Source organism: Chelonoidis abingdonii, chromosome 21, assembly GCF_003597395.2.
Source record: "Chelonoidis abingdonii isolate Lonesome George chromosome 21, CheloAbing_2.0, whole genome shotgun sequence".
In the NCBI taxonomy this organism is placed as follows: domain Eukaryota; kingdom Metazoa; phylum Chordata; order Testudines; family Testudinidae; genus Chelonoidis; species Chelonoidis abingdonii.
Genome location: NC_133789.1, coordinates 4392423 through 4409655, shown reverse-complemented (window position 1 = coordinate 4409655; position 17233 = coordinate 4392423). Strand labels below are relative to the sequence as shown.

General features: G+C 45.4%; 1 protein-coding gene across 2 annotated transcripts in view; it reads right to left on the bottom strand.

Moving 5' to 3' along the window:
• Positions 1-17233, bottom strand: part of PIP4K2B (phosphatidylinositol-5-phosphate 4-kinase type 2 beta) — a 32643-nt gene that overhangs the window by 6954 nt on the left and 8456 nt on the right. Inside the window, exons 2-8 of one of the 2 annotated variants that reach the window (XM_032791351.2) lie at positions 13732-13829; positions 11400-11496; positions 5215-5308; positions 4476-4628; positions 3693-3839; positions 2448-2486; positions 568-681 (exon numbers count right to left, since the gene is read on the bottom strand). In XM_032791351.2, coding sequence (XP_032647242.1) covers positions 568-681; positions 2448-2486; positions 3693-3839; positions 4476-4628; positions 5215-5308; positions 11400-11496; positions 13732-13783 — 696 coding nt within the window. In that variant the 5' untranslated portion in view covers positions 13784-13829. The remainder of the gene's footprint in view (positions 1-567; positions 682-2447; positions 2487-3692; positions 3840-4475; positions 4629-5214; positions 5309-11399; positions 11497-13731; positions 13830-17233) is intronic. The other variant, XM_032791350.2, reaches the window with a different exon arrangement.

The window sequence follows — 17233 nt, the reverse complement described above, 5'->3', positions numbered from 1 at the left end:
AAGAAAACATCAGGATGGGGAGAGGATCATGACAGAAAAGATAACGGCGAGTAGAGCTGAGCCAGCTAACCAACGTGGAATCAGCCAGTGGAGCCTTCTAAGATGGATCTCCAGGGAGACTGCTGAAACATTTGCGTCCAGTAGGCCGCCAGCGTTTGATACACAAACGCACACAGAGTTGGGGCAATATTGTATGAGCCAAGAGGCCCACCTAGTGTTGGGACACCGTGAGAGATAGGATAACAAAATAGTTGAACTACAGGCTTTGGCCTACTGGGTCAGACGAGTATTCCGATAGCACCCTATGTATTCACTAAGGTGTTTTCTGATGCATTCCAACTGGGAGGAGACAAGAGATTCTGCCTGCCCTGTTCTTCCTCGTCATTTCCCAGTCTCCTCCATAGCAATTGCAATAGAGGATGGATACTTCAAAAATAATGCAGCTACTGTACCATTTGGCCGAGGGGGTTCAGGGGACGAGGGGAGACGGATGGGACTGCAGGGTCACAAAGCCCAGCTGTTGGAGACCTGTTCATGGCAACAATCTGAGCCCCATTTCAATTCTACCTCCACGTCCCGCTTTAGCTTTTCGAGGAAGTGCTTTTTACTCTCTTCTCCAACGTGGAGCTTCTGGCCTTTGTTCAAGAAGTCGTTGTCTTTCAACGTTGGCAAATCCTTGGCCTATGAGAGAGAGGACTGTGTTAGGTGTCCTGAGCCTAATGCCAACAGCCACAGCTATTGGTGGTTTCATTCTTTTGCAAAATATCAACTGGATCAACATGGCAAATGGAAAACTGAGGATGCTGCATTGACTCAGTCTTCTAAAGCAAAGAGATTTGCTCATTCCCATATGCCTGCAAATGGCATGGAGCAAAGCACCTGGATTTATCAGCAAGTCCATTTGCTTGGCTCCAGCTGAGGGAGGAGGCGGCAACAGAGATACCGACAGCAGCTCAGTTTCAAAGGCTGCCAAGAATAGTTGCTTTGGGCTGAAAGCTCAATAAACAGTCTCAGCCAAGGATGGGCTAGCCAACCCCACAAAGAGAAGAAAAATCCATGTGGTTGTTTTCAGATTAGAAAATCTTGAGACAAGCGCTCCCCTCCCCCAGTCTTTACATGAAAATCAATCCACTGCATTTTGAGGACTTTGTAGTGGGGACCAAGAGTTTCTGCAATGTAAGTGCTTCTCATGGATATTAAAGAAATTAAGTTTCACAAACGCTTTGCATGTACAGCTGGGAATTACATGTTTTCATCCTTAGAGTGGCATGGCAATCCATGGCAATTTATTTAAATATTATGTGGTGCCAGACAAAGCCATGTAAGGCAAGAAATCATAGTTAGGGAGTAACCCCACATAACCAGGCACAACAGGGCAATTGTAAGGTGAGGTTAAATTATGCCCAGGTATTGGAGATTTAATTATGAAAAGGGAATTCTCTATGGTTTGCGTGAGAGATCTGTAACTTTGGGAGGCTAGTGTGTAGCAAGGAGAGGAAGCCTTCCAGGATCCCTCCAATTTCTCCACTCAAAGACCCTGTGAGCAACCAATCCAGCCTTCCAGTCCAGCCTTCCTGCGTGAGTGAAGTGCTGCTCCTTAGATCATCATGACAGCTCCAAAAAATTGAAACAAAAAAAGTGTGGCCTTAACAAGGTGTGCTCAGCTCTATTAAGTGGCTTTGCTGTTTGGTATGTCCAATCCCCCTGGACTATACCTACTGCAAACCCTTATGCATGTGCTTCAGTTTACTACCATGAGTAGGTCTGTTGATTTCAATAGTACTATTTATGGCAGTAACGTTAAGCATGGGCATAGCGGGTTTGCAGGACTGGAGCCTTAGGCTGGAAACTCTTTAGAGAAGGGTATCTGGACCAGATTTACAAAGGGATTTAGGCACCTAAAGATGTAGGTAAATGCTTAGTGCGATGTACCAAAGTGCCTGTCCCAGTTAGGTGTTTAACTCTCAATCTGGCCCTTTGGCTTCAGATTGATCTGCGAGATACCTGGCATGCTGTGGGCATTAATGGGCAATGTTCCTGGGAGAGCCTACGTCGCACTGACTTTCAGTGGGACGTAGACACTTCTGAAAATGTACAAGTTATTACTAGGTACCTCCTCTGGCAGTGCCAGTAGCCTGGCAAACAAAGGGACCAGCTTGTACCACACCGAGACCGTCAGGTGAGCCCTTTGCTTTTTTGTTAAGACTTTTTGTACAACAACAAGACAGTCCCCAAAAGGCAATGGCTTCACACACAGGGGCTATAATGGGGAATTCGGCCCAGACAAAGGGAGCGTTCTACTGAACCAGCAGTTTAGGCCATCACCAGGTTTCACTGTTCATTAACCCTTTGGTACAAAGACACAATTAGCTGGCTAGACTCATTGTAAGCATCACAGGGAATGAAATGTTGTTCCTGGACAGGCAAAGCAGCAGTATCATTCATACCTTTTCTTTGTCACTTGCTTCCCTGGAGACTGTTGAGCCCTGATAAGAACAAAAGAAGTGGGACACAATTCACCATGAGCAGCCATCAGCAGAATTTAAATTGACTGTCACAAGTGGTAAATGTACAAGACTTAGTTAATTTTTTAAATGCCTCTTTGCTCCTGATGAAGAGGTAGCCTCCCAAAAATATATTTTAAAAACACAATATAAAAGGCGCCAGACAATGGTCTGAGCTGGTTGGAGAATGCATCCCCTTTTCCCTCGTTTGCGGTCTCTCTCTACTATATCCAATAATTTGAGCAATGCAATGAGTTGCCCCGATTTAAAAAATACACTTGATCAAGAGGAGAGAGACCTGCACCTTCCTCTGAATCGTCTGATCCTGAGTATTATAGGAGACAGGAATCTGGGCTAAACGGCCCAACACCTGAATCCCTACATGAACCCTTCTCTCACTACAACCCATGCTTTGAACAGTGAAGATGAAATCCTGCCTCAACTTTCTCACATCCATGACAACAGACCACATGGTTTCTCTGCATTAGCACCTCCAGGAACTACACAGCTGCAAAAAGCTTCTGACCTTTGCTTTATGAAATGCAGTTCACACGCTAGGCTATGAAGAAGTGGGTTTTATCTCAATAATATGCATCTCTCCTAGCGCAGACAAGGCAGGATGAAAAGAAACACAATGAACCCAAGTGACATGCTAACAAAAGGAAAGTGAATACTTTCGTTCAGTGTTGATTGGCTCGTAAGGTAATCCTGTCTTGACCACAAACTGTAGGAGATAAAACACATTGTTCCTAGAACTCCCTAGCCTCAGCAGCTACAGAAATCGACCATCAGGCTCTTTCAAAGTGAACTGCAAAGCAAGAATACCTTGTGTCTGCCCTTTTCTACTCTTATTTATTTTATACAGGGAACCTCAATATTAGAAGTACCAGGTCCCAACTGCACTGCTGGAGCTGAAGGACTGTCAAGCTTTAGCGGAATAGGAAGGTCCTGGATCTGAGTTATGGGACTTATCCAGTATCTCTTCCCTCTTCAACTAGGGGCTGGCACAGGTGCCACTCGTTTCAACCTCAAGATATGTCCCCATCCAGGTCCACCAAAGCTTGACAAAGTCCTTCAGGAAAAAGGGAAGTCAGCACCTTGTTGATCTAGTGTGAAAAGAACACTCCATAAAGAAACAGGAAGGGTCTCCTATCCAGGGAGAGGTACTGGCCGCTTTCAAAGCCTTACCTTCAAATCATACTTCCGATGCACAGTCAGCCTGTGACTAAATACGTTCCTGGTGACTACCATGTATGTTTCCACTCCATCCACGGTGAGTCTGTACATGCCTAGGAACTGGGGGAGAAGGGTGTTCCCATGGCATTCCACTATAAACTGAAAGGGCGAGGAGGGAAAGAGAGGAAGTCACGCTACAGGTCTCCAGTAGTGCACTATGTCAAAGAGAAACTAAGTGTCTAGTTCCAACTGAGAATGGGGCTTTTTAATGGTCATCCTATACCTCTGCTCAAAGGAGGCAAAAGGACATATTAACACACAGCGGAGCAGCCGAATGGAGCACCCATTTCTATGCACAGCAGCTGACCCGGATTACATTTTCCCCCACTCTGCAAAATAGCATTTTCCCCTCCTTATCCATCTGGAAAGCTTTTCTAATCCAACGTGGAACCTTAGGAAGAGGTCTCGGTTTATAGCTTTCGAGCACTGGCAAGCGTGCAGAGCAGGGATATTTTCACTGTTAGGAGGGCCAGGCCTCTGGGGGAGAGGTGAAGTTAAAAATCCCATTGTGCTCCCAAAAGAACAGAAGACAACCTGGGGCCGCTGGCAACATCCAGTTTCTAACCATACAACCTCCCCCGCGCAAAAGTTGCCACGCGCTGTAGCTGAAGCTATGGCCGTTCCACTTGAATCCAGAGACTAGTCTCAATTCATCAGGCTCCCACCGCAATACATCAGATGTGCCCCTAAGGCGTTATCCACCACCCTCTCCTCAGGGCTCTAGACTCACCGTACCTGATGGTACTTCTTGAGTATGTTGTGCATCTCTGCTACGTCTTCGCTCGACACTGCCTTAATGACAAACCTCCTGTCGTAGGTGGTCAGGAAACGGGCCCCGCATCGACCTTGGCTGTCGCTGTTCACTGGGGCACTTCGTGTTACGGAGTTCTGAAGGGGGAGAGAAGAGGTGGGATCTTATCAGAGGAAATGGTAATGAGCTGCAGGCCCCCCCACCCCCTTTAAAGCCAAGGCATCAGGTCAACAGGTCCAGCTGTTCCCTAGCTTCCCAACAGGATAAACAGATTTCAGTGTGTTTGTACAGCCCCTCGGCACTTAGTACTTAATATTCTGGTCTGTGACTGGACCACCTAGACTCTACGGTAATACGAATACACCTCTACCTCGATATAACACAACCCAATATAACACAGATTCAGATATAACGCGGTAAAGCAGCGCTCCCGCTGGATCAAAGCAAGTTCAGTATAACGCAGTTTCACCTATAACGCGGTAAGATTTTTTGGCTCCCAAGGACAGCGTTGTATCGGGGTAGAGGTGTAATGGGAGCTGTTAGATGCTCAACGCTTTTGAAGGCAAAGCCACTTTAGGTGCCCAGATCTGGGAACCAACACCTTGATTTTTGGCCTCCATCTTTAAAAGCTTGCCCATCAATTTGTTAACACATACTCAATGCCTGTGATTCACACACATTTTGGAGCAAGGAAGTCTTTGCTAAAGATTCATCATCTCTCACCCCTTCAGTGGTGGTGCAAGGGCTCACAATACACATGGTCAGAGACTCCTTCAAGTTCCTCCAGCAAAACCAAGGCCAGCCAGATTGGACATTCCTGATACATCCAGGGTATTAAAAAAAAAAAAAAGGAGGAATAAAGGATTTTTTTAAAAAGGTGACTCTTTCTTGATCCATCGTAATGCAGCAAAAACTGGCACAAACCTAACTGCTTAGAAAGCCTCTGCAGGTCACCTTTGAACCAAAAGCCACTCTCTGCTATTCTTGTTCTTGGGAGTTTGACCAAAGGGCCTAGAGAACAGAAATATTGATTGTTCTTCCAACATGCTAGAGGAGCTCTCCTTTATATTCCTGTCCCCACCCTTAGGAACAAGATGCAGCATCTTCTCTCAATCTTCACTGCAAGACTGGAAAATCCAAACTGAACTGCTGAGTAGAGTAATCCATGGCAATAATGTTCTACAACAAGGCTACAATTAAGTTGTTTCATCCTTTGACCACACCACTTAATGAACAGCCTGAAGTCCTGATGAAACACAATACAATGGAGTGCTAGAAATGTGGCAACTGCAATTTACGTAGTAGCCACAGAAGGCATATCCATTCTATGCTTTTTCCCTGCCCCTTAAGGATTCCCATTATTGCGATCTCAGTCCAGTTTTGCTGGTGATAGCTGAGGTAGGGGACAGCTCTGGAACAGCCAGTGTTCTGGCGGCTGCTGGAGTTTTAATCATCATGTCATCTATACATGGGTTATATGATGTGATGGTCAAAATGCCAACGGATGGTCTACGTTAGCACTTTCACCACTACTACACCAGTGGGACATTTTTAGAAGTCTAGTGTAGTCAAACCTTTAGAAAAAGCTTCTTTGGTGTCTTTATCATCATGATTTAATATCATGGTAGCACCTTAAAGGCCCAAGCCCCATCCTGCGAGGCACTGAATCAACACAAAAAGATACAGTCCCTGCCCCCAAAACTTGCAGTCTAAGCAACTTTGGCAGGTAACTGATTGTAAGCTTCTGTTCTGATCTTTCCCAATCTCCTCTTTGCTGCACACCTGTAGCTGAGCTTTTGGTCTAAGCTGTCATACTGACATCCTCCTCAATCCATAACGAATTAACATAACGAGTGTTTGTCACTTTGCCCTTACCCATTACTGCAGTCTCCCCTTGCTGCAACTGCTGTGCAAGAACAGCTTGTTTGCACCTTTCCTTCTTCTGTCATCATCCCGTGTGTACGTGCTGGACGCTGCACATACACACGGGAAGAGACTGCACACGACCCACAGAACTTGCTACTTAGAGAGTGGGGGGAGGGATTGTCCTCCCCATTTCACAAGCTGGGCAGTTCAGGCACAGAGAGATGAAGTAACTTGCCCGAAGTCCAACAGAGATTCTGTGGCAAAACTAGGAACTGAATTCTGATCTCTTGCCTAGCTACAAGGCCATCCTTCCTCTTTTTAAGATCAACTCTTTTCCTTCCCCCTCGCAGCCCTGGACATTGTTTTATGTATTGGAGCAAAATCATCGTTTTACTAGACTCTGAAGTATTCCATTTTATTTTGCTATTTCCTTATATCTACCCACACAAGCTAATCCTTACACCTGTACGTGTGCTTCGAAATGCACATCAGGATGAAGGATGCTATGTCACAAATGTACGTGTGCTTTTCTGGATCCCGGTTACACACAACACCACATATCTTAACGCCAGTGATTACTACTGCTGTCTCTTCTTCTCTCATGGAGCTTTTTGAAAGCATACCAGCAGAGGGAGCCTGCTTTTCTGCTCCTGTGACGCATGGGACATGAGGGAAACAGAGCCTGCTGTAAACTAGGGGGGTTTCCAGTTGCAAACTAAAAAATAAGCTGAGGAGAGAGTTTTCATTTTAGAAGGAAGCATTTAAATGCACCTCGTTTTAATGCAGAAGGGGAAAAACTCACTTCCTGCCAATGGCCTAGAAACCATCAGGGAAAGCGGGGGTGGGGGGAGGGAGAGGGACATGGGGGAATTGCTTTTTGCTGACATTTGCAGCTTAGTAGGTGCTGTGTGGACTAACGCATCACCTCAAAAACCGAGCAGTTGCCACCGTCAAGCCAATTTCCCTTCTTTTAGAGGGGACAGGAAGCAGAAATCTTGACCATTTGTGGTCATTTAGAGATCCTGTCGTGACGCTCCGCTTTACTTTATTCTCTCTCCCCCACAGAGTAGGGATGATTAAAATATAGCTTCTTGGCCCAATTCCCACTCAAATAATTACGTTCTACCTGCCTGAAACCACACTGAAATTTCAGCTGAATGCAGCATTCTTTACTTCCTGTCCTACACAGCCTCAATCCAGTGGAGTGCTGTTAAACAGCTGACACTGTCTCACCCCAGAGATGGGAGACATGGTTCTTGCAGAGTGACAGGTACTACATAAATGACAGATTAGGCAAGAGAGGAAAGTGACGCAATAATGGTGTTCCCAGATAGGAAGTGATTCTGAGTAATACAGCGTAACCTAAGAAAAGAGCATCTAGGCTACGTAAAAATATGCTACGGCAGATTAGCCAGAGGACAAAAACAACAGCAGAGAGAAAGCAGCTAACAACTTTCACATAAATAGATGTAAGAGGCATGTTGAATTGTGTGAAACCAACACCCACACAGTTATTTCTTGCAGTCAACCCACGACACATCAGCTAGTTAGGATAGCTTTGTCCAACCTTCCGCTTCAAGATCTGGATAATGCCTGGCACGAAATCATGCCAACAGGCTGGGCGACAGCGGCACTTCCTCTGCCAGTACAAGGCAATCACTGTACAGAGAATGTCTGACGCCAGGAGGGGGAAAAAATAAAGGCTGGCATAGTCCATACCAGTGAAAGCAGGGACTAGTCATCTCTAGTGACTGGCTTATGTGGGTTCTCTCCAGATGTCACCGAGATGCCAAAGATGATACTGTAACAGATCAATGGCCTCCTATTGACACGCATCACTAGGCTGCACATCACAGCCATTCAGACCTTCACAGCGATTTCAGGGAGAGAACTCCGATCCTCCTGCTCCAAGTACACAGCCCCCAAATATTTCAGCTGATGTGGATCCATTAGCAGTACTATGACATGCAGTTGTGTCTAGTATTAGCGCGCAGACACGCACTAGGGCATTTCCATCTTTAATATTTAAAAAGCAACCTCAACGACCTTAGCACCATTTTTTCCACTTGGTTTTGTAATACCAGTAGCCAAGGATTCCTGGACACTTTACACATATTCTGATTTTCACCAGCTGATCTCAAAATTCCTTACCAGCATTAAGGGATTTCATTGGGTGGTTTGAGAATATCCACATTTTTATCAACGGGGAAACTAAGATGTACGTAAGAATTCCTGTTCACACAGTGAAAGTGTGGCAGAGCTGAGATTTGAGTGCAGGAGACCTGCCTTTTGCTCCTGACCTCATTGCTTCTCATACCAATGTGCAGGCAAGAGATTAAGTGCGAGCAGAGTGGGGGCACAGGGTGTGGGAAAAGGTTTCTGTTGCAAGCCTTTTTAGAGCTTATCATAGTAAATAAAAAGTTATGAAAAATACCCAACAGCACCTTGTTAGAGAAATTCCTAATTTGTGATGGGACCCAGTGTAACCGATACAGCAGGTGTTCATTAGTAGCAACACGTCAATGCCTTTTGCCATGTCACTCCTAAACAGCTGTTGCTGTTATGGGGAACGTCAACAATTCGCAGGAGGGAAAATGTTCCCAGGGGAAATGGTGCTCGTAAGCGGCGATTGCTCTTCCCAGGTGCTGCTGCAAACAAGCATCTACTGTAGAGCACTCTTCATCTGTGAATCTCAAAGCTCCAAACTTTGGGTGTCCCTAAAACCTCCAACTGCCAGACGCAGGGACTGGGTGACGGAGGATGGATCATGGAATCATTAAGCTGTTCCGCTCATTGCCTCTGAAGCATCTGGCACCAGCCACTGTCGAAAGAGAGGATACTGGGCTAGATGGACCATTGATCTGACCCAGTGTGGCCACTCTGATGTTCTTAAAGTGCTTTAGCAAAGGAGGGTAGTATCATTATCTTTGTTTTAAAGATGGGGAAACTAAGGCACGGGGCAGTGAAGTGACTTGCCCAAGGTCACCCAGCAGGCCAATGGCAGAACCAGAAATAGAACGCCGATCTCCTAAGTCCCAGTCTACTCTCCCAAGGGCCAAAACTCAAGAAAGCATGTGCACCGGAAAAAACACAACGTACAGGAGATAAGATGAAAGGAATTTTCCATCACAAGCAGCAGAGCTAATCATTCAGCTGTAGCTGTGAAGTATCCAGTGTGCTCCTTGTACATATGCATGCACACACACACACACCCCTCTCATCCTCCAACAGAATCACTCTTTATAGTTTCTTCTGCTCCATCTCCAAAGCAGCAGATGGGCTGTCACAAGAGCTAGCAGGGTGAAATGTGACCATGGAACTGCAGCCACTGTTTATTTCTCACTGTGATGAACAGTCTATTGCAGAAGAGAAGCAAAGAAAACTGTTGCTTCTGCCATAGGAAATCTGTTCTGCTCTGTGAAAACATCCTGTGTGTGTCCATTCTGACTGGGTGTGCAATGAGGCAGCAGACTAGAAGGGAGTCTAACGAGTGGGGGGAAGGGTATCGGGAAAGAAGCTTCTACTGAAATATAGTTACAGAAAAAACACAACCTCAAAATAAAGTTCATCAAGAGCTTACACAGCCTTTTCCATCCAGAGATCTCAATGTGCTCCACAGACCTAATTCTGCAGGTGAAGAAATTAAGGCAGGGGGGTTAAGTGACAAGCCCAGGGTCACACAGCAAGACAGTAGCAGAGTGACACAAAGAACGCAGGCTCCCTTGGCTCAGTCTCATTCTGTAACCATTCTGTCTCTCTTCTCAACATGCTCCTAATAACGCTTACAGGACATGAAGCTACCTTGCTGCAGAAACCAAGATCTGACTCTTACAACAGAAAAATAACTGGGAAAAACCTTTAAAACAAATTAACCAATGTCAGGCTAAGGAAAGGTGCCGGATTGACAGCTCTGAAGACTGAAGGACTACGGACAGCTACAATACAAGCTGCTCAGACCTCCATCGTGATGCCCACGGGCAATATCTCAACTCAAATCTGGACAGATCCATTCTACAGGGGTATTCCATGGCCCGTTCGATGTGTCATCTCTTGGTGATGCTGCAACAATGCGTCAAAGCAGTACCAAGTGTGTGTTTTACTGACATATGCTCTCCTCCAGGCTCCTGAACTAGGAGACTAGAAACTGGACTGAGTAGCTGGCAATCCCTCTCCTGATGAGCCCTGCGCTGTCATCCGAAGGAATAATAATAGCAATTGCACCTTTGTTTCCAGTGCTGTCTGGGGTGAGAAAACAAATCTCATTACACTAGCCGGAGGAGGGTGGGTGATAACTGAGACATAATTAGGGAGAATTGTGATGATCTTTCTGAGAAATATTGCCAGGATGCCAGAAAACATTAAGTGGGTGACGTGTTGGGGGAGAGAGCATTTTTACAAGATTATATACACGAAAACACACTCAAATATCAGCCTTAATCAATACATTGGCCCAACGCTGCAGGTTTCAAAGAATATAGATACACATCAGCAGACCATTGCTGGCACGAGGCCAACAGTTATCCACTGCTGCACAGCTGCAAAGATAAGATGTTTTAATTACCTGACACTCATACTGCTAAAGGTCAGGCTGCTATCAAAGCCTCTCTTTTTTTAATCTGTTTTATCTAATTTAAGTGGCCTCTTATCTCCCTGCCTGTTAAGTATCTGCTACCTCTTTAGAGCTAAAAACCACAAATGAGAAGGGAGGCTCTGTTACATCCCAGAGAGTTGCAACCACTCTGACAACCGGATTTAAACCAAACTGCAGGACACAATGGGCCGTTCCCCTCCCTGCCCCCACATCTGAGACAGGTCTGAATGGTCACAGCTGTGCTGTTAGGAAAGGTCCTAAACACAGAGCATCTTGATAAAACCCTAGTACAAAAATAATCACTCAGCGCATTCACTTTGTTGAAGAGGCCCCCAAACCTGCAAATGTGACACACCACCTTTCCACTACGGCTCTTTTAGAAACCTGCAAAACCAAACGCTGCAAATATCTAAACTCTCGCGATCTGCACGAGTGGTTTCCCCCCCCGTACCTGATAATCTTGATCGTCAATCCCAAATCTTTCGCGGAGGTTTCGGAACACCATTGGGCAGTACTCCTTAAATTTAAAACGGCTTGGCAAGTTTTCCCTAGGACAGACAGCAAGACGTTATTCAGGCACAGCAAAACTCCGTAGTACAATTTTCAAAGCTATTTTCCGGCTCTGAGCTCCTACTACTTCACCACTAGCCCTGGAAATGTTTCAATTACCCATTTCTCCGCCATTCTCAGCTTTGCGTTTTCCTGAATTATTGTTCTGCGTGTTCCCTAATAGCCTCATTCTGCAAACACTTACCTGTACTATGCAACTGGTCATATTCAATTCTGTAGGTTTTAGGCACTATGATAATACCTATAACAAATAATAACTCATGAAAAGTTACTAATGTAGGTAAGTGTTTTCAGGATCTGGTCCTTAGTTTGCAAACTCTTTAGGAGAGGGTGTATGTCTTACATGGTTGCGAAGGACTGTGTAAATTCACAGTGATGTGTGCTTTTATCAATCATTATTATCCGCTCTACTCCACGCTGACTAGGCCTCAACTGGAGTAGTGTGTCCAGTTCTGGGTGCCACATTTCAGAAAAGATGTGGACAAACTGGAGAAAGTCCAGAGAAGAGCAACAAAAACGATTAAAGGTCTAGAAAACATGACCTAAGAGGGAAGACTGAAAAAATTGGGTTTCTTTAGTCTAGAGAAGAGAAGACTGAGAGGGGACATGGTAACAGTTTTCAAGTACATAAAAGGAGGAGGGAGAAGAACTGTTCTTCTTAACCTCTGAGGACAGGACAAGAAGCAATGGGCTTAAACTGCAGCAAGGGAGGTTTAGGTTGGACATTAAGAAAAACTTCTTAACTGTCAGGGTGGTTAAGCACTGGAATAAATTGCCTAGGAAGGTTGTGGAATCTCTATCATTGGGGATTTTTAAGAGCAGGTTAGACAAACACCTGTCAAGGATGGTCTAGATAATACTTAGTCCTGCCTGGAGTGCAGGAGACTGGACTAGATGACCTCTCAAGGTCCCTTCCAGTTCTATGATTCTGAAAGCCTAATCCAAAAAACATACTAGGATTCTATTCAAAGGCAAAAAAAAAAAAAAGGTCTCTCACAAGCTCAGAGTCCACATTCCCAACTGTATTGTGGCAGTTCCAATAAACAGCACAATGCACTTCTGTTCTCAATGCTTTAGAAGCTGCGTCCATCATTTTCATCATTTTGCAGGTAAGGGATTTGAAGCATGGAGCTGTGGAATGACTTGTTCAAGGGCACAGTGGGAGTAAGTGATCCAGGTCTCGTACTTCTGTTTCCGTGCCCTAACCATTACCCAACACAGCTTCCTTAATCCAGAACAAGGTTTTCAAGCAATGGAACATACAGTCCAAGATGGTCTAGAGAAACCAGTTGGTCCCTGGAGGCTAATTTGGGCAGATGTACCCTGTAATGCATCATGACTGTTTAAGATGAAAAGCTGGGGAAACCAGTCCTCTAGTTTCAGAACAGACCTTCGGGACTTATAAAGTAAGGTAAAGAGGAGGTCAGTTACTGGCAAGTGGTTAACCGTCAGGAGACAAAGGAGAGTGGACGAATCTGCTCCAGTCTTGCTCCTCTTAATACATAATGTAAGATTCCCTTGCACAGTCCTCTTCCTCAGTTGAGGCATCACGGGAGGCTCAGAGCCAGGTAACATATTGCGACTCCCGATATCAATTACATCTACTGGTTTGGAGCACTTCCAAACACAGGATCTTTGGTGGTCTCCGTCCAGTTCCCAGGGACAAGAGTCCACATCACAAAGCCCCCCAGAGCAACTGGCTCCCTTGTCAGCAACCTCAGCAGAGAGGCAAAGAACCATAGGGATCATGCAGAATGAATCCCCCCCACACACACACACTCTCCTAGAGGTGGTTTTTCTGGGGCAGGTTTGAGGAAGACAAGTCAGGAAGGGTGGGAGGAGGAGAGAGAACTTCAGCCTTAGGGTGTTGGCTTAACTGCCCTCCATGAACACTAAAACAAATTCAGCCCAATCCAGCAACTACACCTCTGTGATTACAGCAATAGCTTTTCTTTATCGCAGCATTGACTGCACCTCTGCATCACCAAGTGAGTGACGAAGGCCAAACCACAAGACAGCCTGGCAGGTACTGTCAGAATACCCACTTCCCTGCTTCACAGGTTTGGCATATTTCAAATCATGCCACATTCTCTCTTTACAACAGCGCATGGAAACATCTGAACTGGTCACGGCCAATCCTCAGAAAGAGCAGAAGCTCTTTACGGACAGAATGAGCAGCAAGGGGAGAGGGAGGCGAAACCACACCTACTTACTTGTTGAAAAGATGATTGTCCACCTTAATCTTACTGTAGGCTTTAAAGTCATCCGGCATTAACATGACAGGGACAGGAACATTGCTTAGCTCATTGATCTGTAAGAGAAGGGAAAACCAACAAGACTCAGACTTGAATCATGATCCCGTGTCATCATCAGTGGGTTTACTGGTGACCCCAGAAAACTATGGATGTCGTTGAATACTTGCTAGAAACGGATTTGGAAGGGATACAATTCATTCAACTTTTAGAGCATATTTCTGTGCTGAACAGATCTGGGAAAGTGCTGTGGTTTCAAGTTTAAAAGGGCATTATACATACTTGCCAGTGATGTGGCAAGTACGTTTCCAGCTAATCTCTGCTCTGCATTATTCTAAGGCAGCTACAATTTATTAACCTTCTATTGATCACCCATGATAGGATTTGAGAACGAAGATTTAAGCATGTCCTGCAGGGCATCACTCAGATTTTCTGTTTTTTACACTCCTCTCTCTTTAGGTCAAAAGCTGCACTGGCAACAAACTCCATAACTAGTTCTCACTGGTATAAATAATGGGTTGGACAGTGACAGAGGTTCTGGACTGCTTCTCTTTAGCCAATACAGCTGTCTCAGCGATACCAGCTCCTTCCTTGGCTGTCTCTTGTAGTTCTTATCCCACACTCCCTCAAAGGATGAATCACTCCACTGGCTCTCTGTTATTCTCTGTTCATGTGCGGCAACTGCAGCAATACATGGAAACAGGCGATTGGGTATTCGGTTGCCACACTGCAGAACAGAGACTTTTGAGAAAGCCGTGTATGAACATTCAGTCTGTTGCACCATGGACTGAAACAGCCTGTAGTAAAACAACGGGAGGGCTACATGTGGCTATAATATGCTAAATGAACCAACGTGATAAGAAATATCAAAGCGTGACTGTCCACAGTGACACATTGAAGCATTCTTTGCAAGCGTGGCTTGCTAAGCAATGCCCTCCACTTCAGCTTTACCTAAACCCCAATGTTTGCTCAGACTACGACAAGTCCAATCGTTATTCGTTAATTTGGAAGTCAGAGTGGCCACATCAGTCCCAACTCACTGATCTGGCATTAACACAATGGATTTACAAAGTAATTTCACCGCAATTCAATTACCATTGTTATTTTAAAGTGTGCCTGCAACAATCCCATAATACGTGAAGAGAAGCAGCCTGCCCTTGTAGTTAAAGCAGTGGGCTGAGAGTCAGAAGACCTGGGCTCTGATCCGGACTCTTTCAGAGTCCTTGGATAAGTCACTTAACTTCAGGGTGCCTCAGTTTCCCCATGTGTAAAATAGGGGTGATATCTCTCTACCTCTTGGAGAGACTGCAAGGTTTAATTCATTGTTTGCAAAGAACATGGAGATCTAAGGGATAGCTCAGTGGTTTGAGCATTGGCCTGCTGAACCCAGGGTTGTGAGCTCAATCCTTGAGGGGGCCGTTGAGGGAACTGGGGTAAAGATCTGTCTGGGGATTGGTCCTGCTTTGAGTTGGTGGTTGGACTAGATGACCTCCTGAGGTCCCTTCCAACCCTGATATTCTATGGATTCTATGCTGATGGAAGGCACTAGATAGATGGCCAGGGGATTATCTAAACCGTTCTAATATCTTAGCACACAATCACTGAACAGAGAAGTATTTTTCACATCTCTTTTCCCATTGTTGCCCATGAAAGAAATGCACATAAACTGGGAAATCAAACACGACTGCATTTTCACTGCAAAATCAGGTGCATTACCAAGTGAAAAGAGAACGATTAAAGAGAAAAATCCTGGGAATCAGCAATGAGGGAAGAAAGTAAAAAGGCTATTGTCTGGTTAAAATTTGAAAGCAGAAGTTCTTTAAAGCACTGCCCAGTATTTACTCTGTAGCAGCATCAGGGGATGGTACCCACTTACATAAAGTGCTTTGTTGTACCGAACAGACGAATGAATAAATAATGTTACACGCTGCTGATCATTTGTAAATTGCAATGGAGCGAAGAGACTGATACTCTCACTGCATTTGCTGAATGCCTGATCCTGGACAAGGCAGGCACTGAGGGCTGGGTGTAGAAGTGCAAAGTGAAAGGAGATGACCCAGGTGGGAGGTGCGGCAGACTCTCAATTCTGCATTAATAAGAGGTTCTGCTCCCGGCTTCCAAGTTAGCCTGCCTAGTAGGAGGGAACTACTAAATCGCCTCTCCTGAGACATGGCCATTTTCAACCCTTTTTTATCCTGCGCCATGGTGAGAGCTGGCAAGCCACAATCTGCTTGTTCTAGACCAGATCTCGGACAGAGTGCCAACGGCAACATTACAATGCTCTTCAAAGCCACAGAGGTATCCAAAGCCAGTGGCTGCGAGGAAAAGGGTATTTGGAGATGGCTAACATTTACGTATGAACTGCTCCCTGATGGGAGGCAAAAAGATTTCAGCCTGACCTTTGTCTCTCCTGGTTACTGCCACAGTGGCTTTCCATGGTACAGCCCTTTCCACTGACACGTGCAATTTGCAGTGGGGCTACTCCAGTGCTCATTCAAAGCATGCCCCGCCCCACAGAACACAGCGTCAACATCCAAGGGGAAAATCCTTTGCTGGCAGCCTCCTCCCCGAGCCAGCTGAATTCACTGGACCCCGTTACCAGCTTTTGGATACTGAGTTGAGGGTCAGCGGAGAACAGCCACTAGACGTTAACAGGGTGTGATTTTATTCTGGATGGCACTGGAGCACAGCTCAACCATTCATGAGCGCCAGGCGGACACACCATGAGTAGCATGGCGCCACCTCTAAAGCCATCGGAATGATGTGGTAAGACATTTAGGCACCTGTATTTCATGCTGCCCTCTAGATAGAGATGTGAACTCCTGCCATCCAGTATCAAGAGGGTAGGTGCTGTACTGGGGTGTTGCATTATTATAAGCATTGCTCTTTGGATTGGATGTTTAAACCCAAGCACCTTTCCCAATTTACACTGATCTGCGTTAAAGATCCTAAGACCCTCCTGGTGCCTCACTAACACTCCCCTTCCACTCATTTTTTTATAGCTCCCTCTAGGGATCTCAAAGCTCGAGTTACTTATGCTTCATAGCTCCCTTGAAAGGAGTGTATTACAATCCTATACTGAACATGGGAAGTGACTTGCCCTGAGATAAGAGGGCCATCAGAGGATCATTACCTTACAAAGTGATCAACAGAATAAAGAGCTGACCAGGTGTTTCTAATCCCTGCTGTTCCCTTGCCTCTGAAATTATGTCAGGTCTCCACTTGGCACCAGTACAGGATTGAACATAGCAAATCCCAGACCTTCCACTAGTGTAACCCACATACCTTGTTACTATAACAGACAGCTGCCATATTTTACATCCTTTTTCAGGATTTGAAGGACAGAAAATAAACCTATTGCCCTCACATTGCCTTTCAAAGTTCAAGTCAGAACCATTACTACTTGTTTTCAGTGCATCCATCTTTTCCCACCAAGTCATAAGAACATAAGAGCAGACCTGCT